The following is a 16,970-nucleotide window of genomic DNA, read 5'->3' on the forward strand; positions in this document are numbered from 1 at the left end:
ACAAATACCACGTCGCTTCTCTCCATCTCTCATTTTCTCTCTCCGGTGCTCCTGGTTTTTATTGTCGTCTTCGGCTGTTTGTGTCTTGTGAGAGCAAATACACTTCCTTGTACTGTTTGCACACACACACACACACAAATACACTTCCTCGTACTGTTTGCACACACACACGCACACACAAACACACTTCTTTGTACTGCTCGCACAGTGGCAGGCACACACACACACAGTGGCACGCAGACACACACACACATAGTGGCACGCAGACACACACACACATAGTGGCACACACACACACAGTGGCACGCACACACACACGCCACACAAACTCCATCCCATCCGTCACCAGGCAACCCGACAGTACCCAGGCAGATCTCTGATTAGCTCAACTTGAAAATCCCAGGTTTTCAGCACAAAAACTCAGTTTACAGTCATCAGTAGGACTAGTGCAGTGGAGAACCTTAATTCAACTCCAAAGTTTGAACCCAGTCTGAGCGGAGCGCACGGTTAACGCAGGCCTGGCTCATTAATAATCCATGCTGAGCCAACTCATGATAAAAGAGTTGTTCTGAATAAAAACAAAGTTATTAGCACTAAAAACAACTGTTCCCAAAGGAGGCTAGCTGGTGCCGAGGACAGGGGAGGAGAGAAAGGGGGAGGAGGGGAGAGGGAAGAAGGGAGAGGAGAAGAGAGGAGGAGAGAGGAGAGGGAGGAGGAGAGAGGAGGGGAGGGCAAAGGGAAGAGGGGAGAGGAGGAGAGAGGAGAGGGAGGAGGAGAGAGGAGGGGAGGGGAAAGGGAGGAGGGGAGAGGAGAGGAGGAGAGAGGAGAGAGAAGAAGAGAGAAGAGCCGTTCTCCATCGCGGCCTAACAAGCCAAACCAAAGACACATAAACACTTTTAAACACAAACACACGGTCCATGACCCACCTCAATGAGCCCACACACACACACACACACACACAAACGTATAGATGCAGCCAGTACAGCACACACACACACACACACCCCGTCGTGATTGGAACTCCCTGGGTAAGATCGACTGCAGCCCTTCCAGCCGCCCTATCACGCGCCTGCAGGACTAATGAGCCTGGTCTGGACCTTCCAAGCTCTCGCACTCTCAGCAGGGGGGTTCTCAAATCTCTTTGAACTGGCCACTTCAAGGTGGGGCGTGTGTGTGTGTGTGTGTGTTGGGGGTGGGAGGGGTAGAGACTAGGGGAAGAGAGATAGGGAGATGGAAAGAGAGAGAGAGACGGACGAGAGAGAGAGAGAGATAGGGAGATGGAAAGAGAGACAGAGACGGACGAGAGAGAGAGAGATAGAGAGAGAGACAGAGAGGGAGAGAGAGAGAGAGAGAGAGAGAGAGAGAGAGAGAGAGAGAGAGAGAGAAGACGGAGAGACAGAGATTGAGGAGGAGGGCGGGAAGGCAAGAAGGCACATTGGTATTCAGCCCTCATGTCGCCCCGGCCATCTCTCCTCTCTCCTCTCTCATCCATCCCAGCCTCGTGTTCTGTACATCACATTTGCCCTTCAGCACAACAAGCGGCAACACAACACAACACAACTGGATGCTGTGTTACCACCGGGGCAGTCAGCCTGTTTACAGGGCCACACAATCTGTATATTCATCATCATCTTTAATCTCTTTAAAGTCGTGGGGTTTGCATTCCATGCCACAGAAGCAGAGATCCAACCCCATCCCTGAATAATGATAATACATCATGTTAATAAACAATACATCTATATATATAAACTCCTCAAATGTTTTTTTTCCTGGTCTCAATGAATCAATTTCTGACCGTTTTGTCTCGATTAAGATGCAACTTTAGGCTAAACATGTTATGTAACATGTTATGGATACACATGTTATGTAACATGTAGTGCTGTCAGTTAAACACGTTATTAACGGCGTTAACGCAAACCCATTTTAACGACGTTAATTTTTTTATCGCGCGATTAACGTTCTTTTTGGCCTAGCAAAGTGTGTCACACAGACCAAAGTGATCTGTGTGTTTTGTCGTTGTGAACTGAGCTATCATCGCAGCACGTCCAGTCTGAAATACCACTTGATGGCCAATCACACAGCTGATGCGAATTCTCCGCCCCCTCGTCAAAGCCAGGCGATTGCAATGTTGTTTTCAATTAAAAAAAACATTTGCACTAAGCAAGCCGATCCTCTTTTCCATGTTGATAAGAGCATTGAAATTAGAAAAAAATAATGTGACAAAAAGAAATCAATGGACATTTAGAATAGATAAAAATGTGCGATTAATCGCGATTAAATATTTTAATCGTTTGACAGCACTAGTAACATGTTATGTCCCCCACCAGAAATGTTTGCCCCCCCAGGGTTAGGATTGTGTCCCCCCAGGAAGGGGGGGACACAATCGAGAGAGAAAGTGAGAGAGAGTTAGAGAGAAGTAGAGAGGTAAAGAGAGAGAGTTAGAGAGAAGTAGAGAGGTAAAGAGAGAGAGTTAGAGAGAGAGGTGGAGAGAGAGTTAGAGAGAGGTAGAGAGAGAGAGTTATAGAGAGGTAGAGAGAGAGAGAGTTAGAGAGAGGTGGAGAGAGAGTGGGAGAGAGAGGTGGAGCGAGAAAGTGAGTGAGAGAGTAAAGCACCGTGCAAAAAGGACAAAGACTGTAGACGACAGAAATATTCTGAGGGAAAGAGAAATAAATGGGATTAGACTGAGATAGAGGGAGAGAGAGAGTCAGAGACAGAGAGGAAGGAGGGAGAGAGAGGGAGGGAGAAAGAGAAATAGAGAAAGAAAGAGAAGGACAGAGAGAGAGAGAGACTTAGACAGACACCGAGAGAGAGGAAGATCTCAAAAAACGTTGAGAAAAGGACGGATGAATGGATCCGCACAGATAAAGCGAGCGAGGAGCGAGCGAGGAGAACGAGAGAAATAGAGTGTGAATCCCATTTGGTGCCCTCACCATGACCTGTATCGTGCAGAACGCTGATAGATGTGTGTCTGTGTGTGCGTCTCTGTGTGTGTGTGTGTGTGTGTGTGTGTGTGTGCGTCTGTGTGTGTGTGTGTGTGTGTGTGGGACACAGGCTGTCAGGGAACAGGCTGGAGTAGCCATGTGGTCGTAAAAATATTTGGAAGATGTGAGGGTGAGATGGCTGCCTTGTGCCCTTCCTCTGACCTGCTCTGTGCTAAAGGGTGACAGTGTGTGTGTGTAGGTGTGTGTAAGTGTGTGTGTGTGTGTCGGCCTGAGAGATGAACATGCTGCAGGCAGACTGACACAAGCCTGGCACTGCCACGCCTCACTTCCTGCCTTGCCATCGTCACCCGAACGGCCAGACTGCCGGAGACGTCCTTGCCTCGTGTGACCGAGGTCAGCGCGGGGTCAGGTCCAGTTCAGGGCCCTGCCCCTCCCCTGTCCCCTGCCCCCCCTCCCCTCCCCTGTCCCCTGCCAGGGGGGGAGAGGAGGCCTGGGAGAGGAGCTACGAAGGATGAGACCAGATTCCACCGTCTTCTGATCCCTGTAATTCCATATGAAGTCTTTTCTCTGGGTACCGTATAGGGAGGGATAAGGGCTGTTTGATGTGAATTCAAGCAGCACATTACATGGTATCAGTACTTGCATTGCGCATTAGGCTCTGCCCTGTTTCCCAGGCCCCTGATATAAACCAAGTGAGCCAGGGAGAATGAGAAAGACAGGCAGTTAGAGTGTGTGTGTGTGTGTGGTGAGGTAGGGTTACAGTAACACTGGCCCCTGTGGTTGTCGCGGTAACAGGACCCCAGCTATGTCAAGGTGAGCAGTCAGTGATACATGACCTGACAGCATGTGACCTCTGTGTTCCTGACCTGTGACCCCCACGTGTCACAAGTTCCTCTCACTATTTCAGCTAACAGAACATTCCAGACCCCATAACCCCCCCCCCCTTTCTTTCCACCACCCCCCTAATCACCCCCCCCCCCCCCCTGTCAGCCAACTGTCCCAACCCAGGGATGGGTGACTCCATTTGGGCTTGCCTACAGACAGATGAGCCCTTAGCTGTGGGGACCAGAGGATACAAAGCAGGTCAGATAGGAGAAAGAAGGATAATAGTGTGTGTGTCTGTGTGTGTGTGTGTGTGTGTGTGTGTCTGTGTGTGTGTGTTTACGTGGTACGCTGAACCATGGGACCATGGGATCTCGGTCTCCATTGGCCATTTCACTGGGACCATTGTGTCACGGACAGACACACACACACATACACACACACATACACACGCTCACACACACAGGGAATGCACACACAAGGAGACACACACACTCTGAGCCCTATGGTCAGCTCTGGGAATTCCCTAACTGTGTGTGTGTGTGTGTGTGTGTGTGTGTGAGGGGGTTGGTAAAGATGGGGTTTTGATGACACAGTATTTAGGCCTCCCTTCCCACACACACACACACACACACACACACACACACACACACACACACACACACACAAGGCACCTAGGCCAGAGTTCTCATGCTATGATGGTGTTATCCTGGCGGTGGAGAGGCTGCCCTGTCGCTGACCTCACGGCGGGATTACAGGATAAGTCTGCTCTTTCCCCTGTCACAGTGCCACGGGCACTGACTCCTGTCTGAACCCACACGCACTCACGCATGCACACACACACACACACACATGCGTGCGCGCGCCCACGAAAGGACATGACAACGCAGACGCCGAAACACAGACGGACACACACACACACACACACTCGGGCGATGCTTGAACAGACGGATGAACACAGAGATATGTGGTCTTCCCCTCGGCCAGTTTGGTTTTCCTCCACCCTGCTGCCCTGGATTCTGTCACTGTGGTGACTGGTGGTGGGGGAGGTGAACTGGAAATGCTACAACAGTGGACTAAAAAGTCTGGAGGGTGGAGAGATGGATGGAGAGAGAAAGAGAGAGAGGGTTGTGGAGTTTTGTTGCCCAGAGAAAGTTCCAGAAGCTATCCTTGATCACTAATGCCTTTGTCAATCACTTCGCAATCTCAAAATGTGTGCAGTACTTTCCACTTCTCTATGACAACTCACTGTCCTGGAACACATACTCACACACACACACACACACACACAACTTATCAAAGCCACAAGCACATACACACACACAAAACAGCTGTGTAATTTCATGACACATCTCTCCAATCACACAGACAATCACCTGCTGGTGACTAACACTCAGCTGAGGTAGTTGGAGTGGGTTCATGACAGCTCCAGTGTGTGTCTGTGTGAGTGTGTGTGTGTGTGTGTCCAACATACTAATTCTTAGGCTCTCATGCAGGCGAGACAAACAGTACAGATCAGGGCAGCAGAGAAGACTGGGGTCTGGGACGATGTTTGGACTGATGCCCTCCACAGAGAATAATCAACGCCTCCACAACTTGCCAACTTAAAGAGACTTCCACACGTTTCCACACAAAATATTTTAAAAAGGCCCCCGTCCCAGTCAAGCTTCTTATGACCCCTTTTGTTTATCTTTTTTTTTGGGGGGGGGGGGGCAGGAGGTCAGGAAGTGGATTATATATATTTTTTGTATTGCGGTCTCGTTCAGCAGAGGCATGGAAAGTGTTACCATGGAGATTGTCATAAAGATGGACCAGAACACTGCCTCAACCAGCCATAAACCCAGAAGCACCACGAGCTGGGTGGTGGTGGGGCTCTGTAAGTGGGGATCTCTCTCTCTCTCTCTCTCTCTCTCTCTCTCTCTCTCTCTCTCTCTCTCTCTCTCTCTCTCTCTCTCTCTCTCTCTCTCTCTGTGTCTCTCTGTCTGCCTCTCTCTCTCTCTCTGTCTGTGTCTCTCTCTCTCTCTCTCTCTCTGTCTCTCTCTCTCTCTCTCTCTCTCTCTCTCTCTCTCTCTCTCTCTCTCTCTCTCTCTCTCTCTCTCTCTCTCATTCTCCTCAGGGTGATCCCTTTTCTCTCTTATCAATACATGATCCCCTCTCCATCTCCCCCTCTACACCCCTCCCTTCCTATCCCTTCTTCTCCCCCCGCTACTTTTCCAGAGTAAATGCTAGCAGCCACGATGGATCCATCAGTGTCTGACAGACCCAGTCATCCGAGAAGCAGCCAAGTGAAACTCGTGCCCACAGGACTTGTCTTTAAATGCAATGTTTTACCAACAGACTCTCCCTGCCTGCAACACATTAAGGCCCAAATAAATGGCCCGGGGCTGAAGGGTGGGGCTGAGGGTGTGTGTGTGTGTGTGTGTGTGTGTGTGTGTGTGTGCGTAACAAGCCAGGCTGCGGGCAGGCCTGCGTGCCTCTGGTTAGGGAAAAAAAGTCATAACATAACAAAGCGAAACCAGGCTGTGATGGACTCAAGTTTCCTCGATTGTGCTTCTCTTTTACCCTTTTCTAACACTGTTGTGCGATTTTAATGACCGACAGATTGACAGGCCGGGCTGAATTCCTAATGAGGCATAACGCGGGGGAAACACGCACGCACACACACACACAAAAATAACTATCCTTTCCTCTCCTGGAACACTCAGGTGGGCTAGGCATTGCTTGTATTTTAAGACTCCATTTGGCACAAGCTTGTGGTTGGTGGTGGTGGGGGCTCGACTCAGGGGTTAATGTTGCCCCCTTTGGGCTGGGAGTGACCCCTGACCCCTGCTAATGTAGCATGTGTGAGCAGTGGGGTTAGGGGGCCCGCCGGGGCGGGGGTCAGAGGTCAGCCAGGAGGGGAGGAGGGGAGGTTACACGGCCAGCCAGGGAGAAAATTGTTCACACGTGAACCTGACCTCTCTGCAGCTCTCCCCCTCCGCTCGTGTGCACTCAACAGACAAAGGCACGGAGGGACGCCCTCCAATCACATCGTCCTCACCCCCAGCGAGTCCCCACACCCAGCGTGTCCTCACACCCAGCGTGTCCTCACCCCCAGCGAGTCCCCACCCCCAGCGAGTCCCCACCCCCAGCGAGTCCCCACACCCAGCGAGTCCCCACACCCAGCGAGTCCCCACACCCAGCGTGTCCTCACCCCCAGCGAGTCCCCACCCCCAGCGAGTCCCCACACCCAGCGTGTCCCCACCCCTCAATTATGCTGCTGGATGACGGTTCCTGTCTGTGGCTGTGTCAGAGCTGTTATGAAATACCTGTTTTAGAAACCTCAAAGAATGAGTGCCCCTTGATGTCTTTGTTGCTGTGATGTAAGCAGCCGACATGCAGAGACACACACACACACACTCGACCCCTTACACACACACACACAAGCTCGCACGTACGTACAGGCAAAAACACACACACACAGACTTCCTGAAGTGCTATTCATTCAACACAATGTCGCCTGCCATTAAACAGAGCATGTTCTCTGCAGGGTAGCAGGAAAGGCAGACGTCCAATTTAGACATGTAACCCCACTGCTCCACACTCACACACACCCTCCCACACACACACCCTCCCCTGCCATGTCCTACCCCCATAAACTCCCCTCGCCCCCCCAGTGTGACCCCCACTAGGGAAAGAAGCCCCCATAAATTGGCAGTGAGTTCTGGTGGTGATTGGGGGTGACTTATGACTGCTCAGCGCGGGTTATGCCCCAGACTAGAGGTTGATATAGGGCATAACTGTCACCCCCCCCCCCCCCCGCTGACAGGGGAGAATAGATCTGGAGCACAGGAGACAACAAGCCCTCGCGGTAAATGTTTATGAAGCGTCATGACTTTCAGAGGTGGGCTGTGCACGTTTAGTGATACATCTGTCTGACTGTGTGCTGTAAACTTCTGTCAGCAATGTCTGACCCCTTGTAACTATATTTTCAGAGTACACACACACACATACACACACACACACACACACACATACACGTTCTCAACCATCCTTCAGTCACTCTCTGCTCTATGACATTAACCTTGTGCCCTCCCCAGCCTACACACCCAGCAATGACTAACCCCATTATTACCCTTCACCCCAGCACAAGGCCAAGAACCCCCCCCCACACACACACACCCACCTTGCTTGGGAGTGTGAGAGACGGAGAGAGAAAGAGGGGGGGGGGGGGGAGAGAGGAGAGTAAGACAGAGGGAGACAGTTTGTGTGACTGTGTGTGTGTGTGTGTGTGTGTGTGTGCAGGCAGGGGGGAGGGTTCGAGGCCCTGACTTGTGCCAGAACCCTGCAGAGACGTCTAGAAAAAGACTGTCCTTGGAAAAGGACTACCCACAATTCCATCTTGCTGACATCCTGTAGATACAGTGACCTCTCACTGGGCCCAGGAACACACACACACACACACAAACCAACAGCACACACACACACCAACAGCACACAGACACACCCCCACACACACACACCAAAAGCACACACACACCCCCACACACACACTAGACACTTTTAAGGCCTTTCTCTCTAGGTCAAAAAAGGAGGCAGGAGTGAAGTGACTCTAAATGTATATGTGGATAACTTGGAGAGGGAGGGAAGGGGGGTTTCTTAGACAGATACCTTGCAGTCTGGCAACCCGCCCTTCTCCTCTAATATCCCCACTTACAGTAAGCCTGGGGCCTCAAATAAACACATGACGACACACAGCCATTAGTACATTTTTTTCCATGGTGGCCCGATGTGACACAGACACAGCCCCATGAGGGCCTTCTGCAAATGAGGCGTCAAAAAACAACTAATACCACCGGTGACCACAGGGCCAGCTGGGCGTGTGTGTGTGTGCGTGTGTGTGTGCGGACGAGCCTGTGTGCTGATGTGTGTCAGTTTAAGGGGAAATGTGTGTGTGTGTGTCAGGGCACGTAGCTTGTGTGTATAAATACATGTCAGTTCACAAAACACGGGTGGCGTCGAGGCACGAAAATGTACGTGCCCCTTTGTGTGTGTGTGTGAGCGTGTCATACGGCCATGACCCACACACAGTGATGCGTCTAGACATGGAGAGCGGGTCCTACCAGGTGCAGCCTGCATCTCCTCCAGCCCCCCTGCTGTGATCAGAGCCTCCAGGATCTTCTCACGGTGCTCCAGGTCTCCCTCCGCACTGCGGACGCAATCACAGACAGGAGTCAGAGGTCGGGGGTTTGTTTTGATTACGGAGAGTGAGTAAGGGCAGGTGGCATGCATTTGAAATCTTTGGGTTTATGGTACTACCGCTGTTTAAGCAAAATATCTGATGTGGTTAAACTGAGAGAGAGAGAGAGAGAGAGAGAGAGAGAGAGAGAGAGAGAGAGAGAGAGAGACAGAGAGAGACAGAGAGAGAGAGAGAGACAGAGAGACAAAGAGAAAGAGAGAGAGAACATTGGGATCTAGGAGTCACTGGGTTATGAGCCCAGTCAGATTGTGTTTGTGTGTGTGTATCCATGTGTGTGTGTGTGGAGCTAGGTTGAGTTCCAGGTCGCTCTGTTGGGACAGAATCAACAGGCGTTCTTTCTGGCAAGAAGGGAGTCAGGTGGCTGAGCGGTTAGGGAGTCGGGCTAGTAATCAGAAGGTTGCCGGTTCGATTCCCAGCTGTACAAAATGACGTTGTGTCCTTGGGCAAGGCACTTCACCCTACTTGCCTCGGGGGAATGTCCCTGTACTTACTGTAAGTCGCTCTGGATAAGAGCGTCTGCTAAATGACTAAATGTAAATATCCCTCAGGTTAAGTACTCAATGAATCTGTACTCAATGTCTTCAGGCTCCGAGGAACTGAAGATTGTTTGTCCAGTTATTCACCATGATTCAAAACCTGTGAGGACTATCTGACCCACTCTCCTCTCTTTCTCTCTCTCGGTGTGTCTCCCAAACACACACACACACACACAGAAACACACACGCATTCTAGGAGTTGATGACTAAACAGAATGATTGTTTGAGGCATAATATGCCTGCTAAATAGGTACACATTAACTTTGGCGGTGTGTTTGCGTTAGTGTGTGTTTGTGTTAGTATGTGTTTGTGTTAGTGTGTGTCTGCGCGTGCTAGGGAGGGTGAAACATCGAGATGACCGCACACCTCAATCAGTTCACTTTGTGTTTGCAATTTCGAAGAGTGAGAAGACACACAATACTTGACCTGAATTCCCTTCGTAAAAAAACCCCCCACATCATCTGTTTCGACAGGAACACGGCCTTCTGGGATCCGCCCACATGCTCTCTTCCTCCGTCGTACGTCAGAGCCGGAGAGGCTGAGTAAATATCCCCGCTTCAGACTCACTGACTGTTCATTCCAGGGCCAGGGATTTGCCATCAACGGAGGCCAAGATCGACATTCCTCCCAGAAGCCCACTCTCTCTCTCTCCCTCCCCCCCTTACACACACACACACACACACACCCCTCACCCCCGGGCCGAACGAAAACATTCAAACCGGGCAGCGTTAGCGGTCCTCGCTACTCTAAAATTACAGGATGTTGACGTTATCCGAGCTGAGCCAAATACCGTTCACGGTTTTCCTCTGGAGATGCACTCCATCAGCACCACATCCAGGGGCCAGGTGTGATGGGAACGGTCTTTATGGTGAGCATTACAGCATAGGCAACAACAAACCCATCTACAGCACTGTCTTATTACAGCTCGCTACAATAGATGAGGACCATATATTGAAACGGCCGGACAGCCAGCTCATCTATCCCTGGAGCCTGGAGGGCAGGAAGGCAGTTTCGAGATTGTATTTTATCAGCGCTCTGCATTCCTTCTCTAGTCATACGACACCATGAAAAAGGTTCTTATGAATGGAGTACACACAGGATTTAACACCCATCTCCGAAACCACGCTTACCTGAAGAAGGAGTTCTTGAAGACGGCCTCCGAGAAGGCCTGGGCCAGAAGCCTGGGGCTCGCCTGGTTAGGAGCCCCATTCTGGGCCACCCTGTTCAGGTGCCTGGTGAGGTGCATGAGGAGCTGGTGGTTGGTCTCTGGGATGCTGGGGGATTCCAGAATCTTCTTCAGTTTCTCTCCACAGTCCTCCACACTCTGAGTCTCTGCACAGAGGGGAGAGACTGGGTCAGCGAGCAGGCTCGCAAATAACTTTTTTTCTTCACTGTCCCAGTACCATCCCGAAGTTGCAAAATGTATATTCCCAAACTGAACTTGACCTGTCCCAAAATGTCATTTCTTGTGTTTTTGAAAAAAATCTCAATTGTTTTTTTGCAAAGTTTTACAAATGTTTTTGTTTTTTTTTCTACAAAAGGTAAAACATGTTTTTTTCACCTGATTGATTGTGTCTGTGTGTGTTTATGCACATAATCCAGCATGTGCACACAGCTCAGTGAACGCCAGGAATAAATGCTGAGTTTATTTTTAGATTTTTTTTTTTCCTTTTTTGAGGGGGGCTGGTTGTCTCCAGATGCCAGTGCTGTCGGGTAAGTCATCTGCAGCCATGCAGCCATGCAGCCATGCAGCCATGCAGCCACGCAGCCACGCAGCCATGCGGTCAACATGCGGTCAGTAAAAATGTCACAAGGGCCGATACGTAGGGTCGAACATAGATATATATAAAGGGTAGATATCTCGTCCGCGTTGCCGGACAACGGAGTCGAACGTCCGCACATGGCGGCCATCTTGCTACAGTCAACTCGCTCACCCATAACATTGTGTTGATGCTACATGTACTTTTTAAATGACCATAACTTGCTCAATTTTCAACCAATTTGGTTTCAAACGGTTTGGTTTGTTATCAACGTCAGAGATGTCGTTATGCCACTGCATACTTATGAATAATTATGTTATAAAAAAAAAAAATAGAATAGAAGTATGCAGTGGCATAACGACATCTCTGACGTTGATAACAAACCAAACCGTTTAAAAATCGGTTGAAAATTGAGCAAGTTATGGTCATTTAAAAAGTACATGTAGCATCAACACAATGTTATGGGTGAGCGAGTTGACTGTAGCAAGATGACCGCCATGTGCGGATGTTCTAGACTCCGCCGTAAGACATCTAGTCTTTATATATATATCTATGGGGTCGAACCTGTGACAGCGTTGGAACTTGAAACCGGGAGCGTGACATTTCTGTTTATGACTCATTTAAGTCCCATTGCATCCTGGGAATGCAGAGGGTATTACTTGGGCTCGACACCTAGCGGACGGAACCTTCTGGAACAACCCAACCACCGCCTTCGCAAGGTCACGCTCGGCATGCTGGAACCCCCCGGTTCTACCCTGCCGTTCCACGTGGATTCCGAAAAGGCCGGAACTCAACCCAGAGGAAGACCTGCGTATGTGTGTGTACGTGCCACTGCATGATATTGTACGTAAGCTGATGGTCACAAGCCCTTCATGTTATGCGGTGACCAGTGAAGTGTGGGAAGGTGCCAGGATCCATACTGGCCTATTAGATTAGCTGCATTCGGTCTAACTTAGTCCCAGGTGTCAGGACCTGATCGATGTCAATAACTCAGAGTGCTTCAAGACGAGACCCAACAAACCACAGACCCTGCTGATGACAGCATGCGGCTGGTTGACTGACTGACTGGTTGACTGACTGACTGGTTGACTGACTGACTGACTAGCTGGCTAGTGGCTGGCTGTCTGTCTGCCTGACCTCCGTAAATCAGTGTGTTCTGATGGTGCTTCAGCTCTTGAGTGGCCTCCTTAAAGGAAGCAGCAGATGTGCCGATGCTGATTGCTTTGAGCCCAGAGCTTGTCCTTGACTGACCTGCTGGTCTGGGACATGACACCGTCGTCCCAACCTGGGCCCAGGGCCATTAGACATGGGGGGGGGGGGGGGGCAGCTGGACTGTGGGAGGCTAGACTGGAGGGTGGAGGGTCAAGTCGAGCTGGGGGGATGGTGGGGGTCGGCTGGAGGCAGGCTGGATGGTCAGGGTAGGCTGGAGGGTGGGGTGGGGTGTGGGGTGAGGACACCCGGACTGAGGGGTCAGGAGTGTCAAGGGGATGGTAAGTGTGTGTGTGTTCCTTGTGTGTGTGTGGGTGTGTGAAGGAGAACTGTGAGGGTGGTCAAGGATGACCAGTGATGGATGTCTGACAATCTGTTGGTCTGATAGAGGTCAGAGCAGTCCTGCCCTCTGGTGACCACGGCAATGGCAGAGATGACCACTAGCCCCCCCCCCCCCTAAAAAATCCACTTACAACCCTTCTGGCGACGCCACCACTACCCCCCCCCACCCCCCCCCCCTCCAGCCACACACACCCACGCCCCCTCAACCTTTATCGACACGCAGGCTCAATCTGATCCTGACTCTGTGGAGGGCAAGGCTGGGTGTCTGGCCCACCCATCTGGCTCCCGGGATAAGACAATCGGGGGTGGAGGAAGGGGGTGAGGGGTGATGGTGGAAGGCTGACTAGTCCAGAGACCACTCATGTCCAGATGGGTATAGAGTCAGAGGGAACCAGGTTCCCAGAAATGTCAGGATTAGACAATAAGGACAATCAGACAGAGGGTTCACGGACTGATCAGTCCCCCCCCCCCCACACACACACACACGGACCACTGTCCCAGGTTGGTTGGAGGTCAGAAAGGTCAGGATTATGCCATGTCCAGAAGTCCTGAGATAATGAGATGGGATGGGAGGATAATAGGATTGGATGGAAACACTATTGGGTCATGCCCACATTAACAGAGCTATGACCACTGACCTCAAGGCACCAGCACCAATGTTTTTTTTTTAAGGTTTACGGCATCAATAATTGTGTTAGGATTTAAGAGAGGATTTAACATGCTACTGCGTAGCTAAGTGGTGCGGGACTTAGATTTCAATCATCTCTAATCTACTCTGATGCTGATGACAGTCTGTGCTAATGCTAACTGGCTAATGGCTAACTGGCTAACTAGCTAACTGGCTAATGGCTAACTAGCTAACTGGCTATTTGAAAAAATAGTGCATCAAAACAAGCGAGTGAGGCAAACACAGGAGTGACCAGACAGCAGCCGAGAACTCAGGCAAACAAATCTCTGAAGAACACATGACAGGAACCGCCTTTCTCATGCCAAGATGTGTGCTACTGTACAAATGAAATATTCCAGCACTCAATCCTGTCGTAAAACACTGGATGACTGTCCCCGTAATTCCCCTTAGATTTTCCGTAATTCCCTTTTCTGCAAGGCCCCTTTCGTCCAGTCAGGACATTCCATTTCGGCTTGGACTTGACCTAAAAGCGCTCCTCGCGCTCCTCGCAAAATATCTGATGCCGCTCAAGTGGTTCATCTAGACTTAAAATGTTTTCCATAAATTAATAAAATGAGTGGAAAAAAAGAAAAGCCTTTCACTTTAGGTGATGAAACAGGGTCAACACAGAGAGAGAGAGAGAGAGAGAGAGAGAGAGAGAGAGAGAGAGAGAGAGACAGAGAGAGAGACAGAGAGAGAGAGAGACTGGGGAGGGGGTGGGGGTAGGGGGTGCATGTACGTCCTGATGTTTAGAGACAGAGCTCCACTTTGTGACACGTTGAGGAGAACTTAAGTGTGGGCACAAGGCACTCAGGGTGCAATGCTCTTGAGAGACCTTGGGAAGTTCACTAGTGTGTGTGTCTCTGTGTGTTTGTGTGGATCGTGCTGGTGTGTGTGGGACCACCGTACCTTGGGCAGTGAAGATCAGCTCACTGTAGACTACGGCTGGGATGAGGGGGGAGGGAAGGTCCTGGAGAAGACCTCTCAAAGTGTCCGCCAGAGCCCCCACCTCAAACTGGTCCAGATCTACTGAGACTGGGTCTGGAGGGAGGGAGACCAGAGAGACAGAGAGAGAGACAGAGAGAGACAGAGAGAGACAGAGAGAGAGAGAGAGAGAGAGAGACAGAGAGAGAGACAGAGATAGAGAGAGAGACAGCCTCAGCTTCCCTAGGTGCCCAGTGAGACTCAACTACGACAAAATAACTAACAGAAACGGGTCTCAACTACTACAACTGTGTCGCACCCTTGGTCTCTATATAGTCAATGGTAGGCTAAGAGGGGACTCTTACGGAAGGTACACCTTCAGCTCATCTATTGGCAGTAGTACTGTGGACTACTGTATCACAGACCTCAGCCCAGAGTCTCTCAGAGCATTCACAGTAAGCCCATCCACCCCCCTATCAGACCACAGCAAAATCACACTGTATATGAACAAAGAATTAATTAATCAAGAATCATCTAAAACAAGCAATCTACATAGCATTAGTAATCGTTACCGATGGCGGAAAGATAGCCAAGAAACCTATCAGGATGCTATCCACCAGCCACAAGTACAATCTCTATTGGATAATTTCTTAAACAAAACATTCCCCTGTAATAGTGAAGGTGTCAATGTAGCAATAGAGAACATAAACAACAATTTTGATATATCTGCCTCTCTATCTAATCTTAAAACCTCAAACAAAAACCCCAAAAAGGCCAATAATTATAAAGAAAAATGGTTTGACGAAGAATGTAAAAGCATGAGGAAGATACTGAGAAATGTATCTAACCAGAAACACAGAGACCCAGATAACCAGGCACTACGCCATCACTATGGCATAACACTTAAAGAGTATAAAAACATACTAAGGAAAAAGAAGGAACAATGTATCACAGAACAGCTCAATGTAATTGAAGAATCTATTCAATCAAATGTTTTTTGGGAAAACTGGAACAGACTATATAAACAACAACATGAAGAATTACCAATTCAAAATGGGGATATATGGATTAACCACTTCTCCAAGCTTTTCATGTACATAGATAAGAACCCAGAACAAAAACACATACACGATAAGCTCCAATTACTTGAATCTGCAATTAAGAATTACCAGAACCCTCTTGACTTTTCAATAACATTGAACGAACTACAAGATAAAATACAAAACCTAAAACCCAATAAAGCCTGCGGTGTTGATGGTATACTAAACGAAATGATCAAATTTACGGATGACAAATTTAAATTGGCCATACTAAAACTTTTTAACACCATCCTCAGTTCTGGTGTATTCCCTAAAGTCTGGAACCAAGGTCTGATCACCCCAATATTTAAAAATGGAGACAAATTCGATCCCAATAATTACCGTGGGATATGTGTCAACAGCAGACTGGGTAAAATCCTCTGTAGCATTATTAATAACAGACTCCTGCACTTTCTCAGCGAAAACAATATACTGAGCAAATGTCAAATTGGCTTTCTACCAAATTTCCGTACATCGGATCATATATTCACTCTACAATCAATTGTCGACCAACAAATTAACCAAAACAAGAATAAAATCTTCTCTTGCTTTGTTGATTTCCAAAAAGCATTTGACTCAATCTGGCATGAAGGCCTTTTATATAAACTGATAGAGAGCGGAGTCGGGGGGAAAACATATGACCTCATAAAATCAATGTACACAAATACCAAGTGTGCAGTCAAAATTGGACAAAGGCATACAGACTTCTTTGTCCAAGGTCGAGGAGTAAGACAGGGATGCAGTCTGAGTCCCACCCTCTTTAATATCTACATAAATGGTCTGGCGAGGGAACTAGAACAGTCTGCAGCACCTGGAATGCCTCTCCTGGACACAGAGGTCAAATGCCTCCTCTTTGCAGACGACCTTGTGCTTCTGTCCCCAACCAAGGAGGGACTACAGCAACATCTAGACCTGCTGCACAGATTCTGTCAAAATTGGGCCCTAACAGTCAATCTAAAAAAGACTAAAATTCTTGTTTTCCAAAAAAGAACCAGAAATCAGGATCCCAAATATCGATTCCTCCTGGGGAACAAACCAATTAGAATACACCAAAAATTATACTTACCTTGGTCTAAACATCAGCACCACAGGCCACTTCCAAAAAGCTGCAAATGACCTGAGAGACAAGGCACGAAGGGCTTTTTACGCCATCAAAAGAAATGTTAAAATTGACATCCCAATCAAAATCTGGCTTAAAATTATTGAATCCATTATAGAACCCATTGCGATATATGGCTGTGAAATCTGGGGCCCACCTACTAACCAAGAATTCGCCAAGTGGGACAAACACCCATAGAAAGCCTGCACGCAGAATTCTGTAAAAACATATTAAGAGTTCAACGCAAAACCCCAAACAATGCCTGCAGAGCTGAATTAGGAGTGTATCCTTTAATCATCAAAATACAAAAAAGAGCAACTAAATTCTACCTACACCTTAGCCAAAGTGATG

General features: G+C 49.0%; 1 protein-coding gene across 1 annotated transcript in view; it reads right to left on the bottom strand.

Moving 5' to 3' along the window:
• Positions 1-14,555, bottom strand: part of pik3r3b (phosphoinositide-3-kinase, regulatory subunit 3b (gamma)) — a 71,135-nt gene extending 56,580 nt beyond the window's left edge. The window contains exons 1-3 of the mRNA XM_062452185.1: positions 14,427-14,555; positions 10,670-10,871; positions 8,867-8,952 (exon numbers count right to left, since the gene is read on the bottom strand). Of these exons, the coding sequence (XP_062308169.1) occupies positions 8,867-8,952; positions 10,670-10,785 (202 nt within the window). The 5' untranslated portion in view covers positions 10,786-10,871; positions 14,427-14,555. The remainder of the gene's footprint in view (positions 1-8,866; positions 8,953-10,669; positions 10,872-14,426) is intronic.
• Between the last annotated feature and the right edge of the window lie 2,415 nt (positions 14,556-16,970).

This window comes from Osmerus eperlanus, chromosome 26, assembly GCF_963692335.1.
Source record: "Osmerus eperlanus chromosome 26, fOsmEpe2.1, whole genome shotgun sequence".
In the NCBI taxonomy this organism is placed as follows: domain Eukaryota; kingdom Metazoa; phylum Chordata; class Actinopteri; order Osmeriformes; family Osmeridae; genus Osmerus; species Osmerus eperlanus.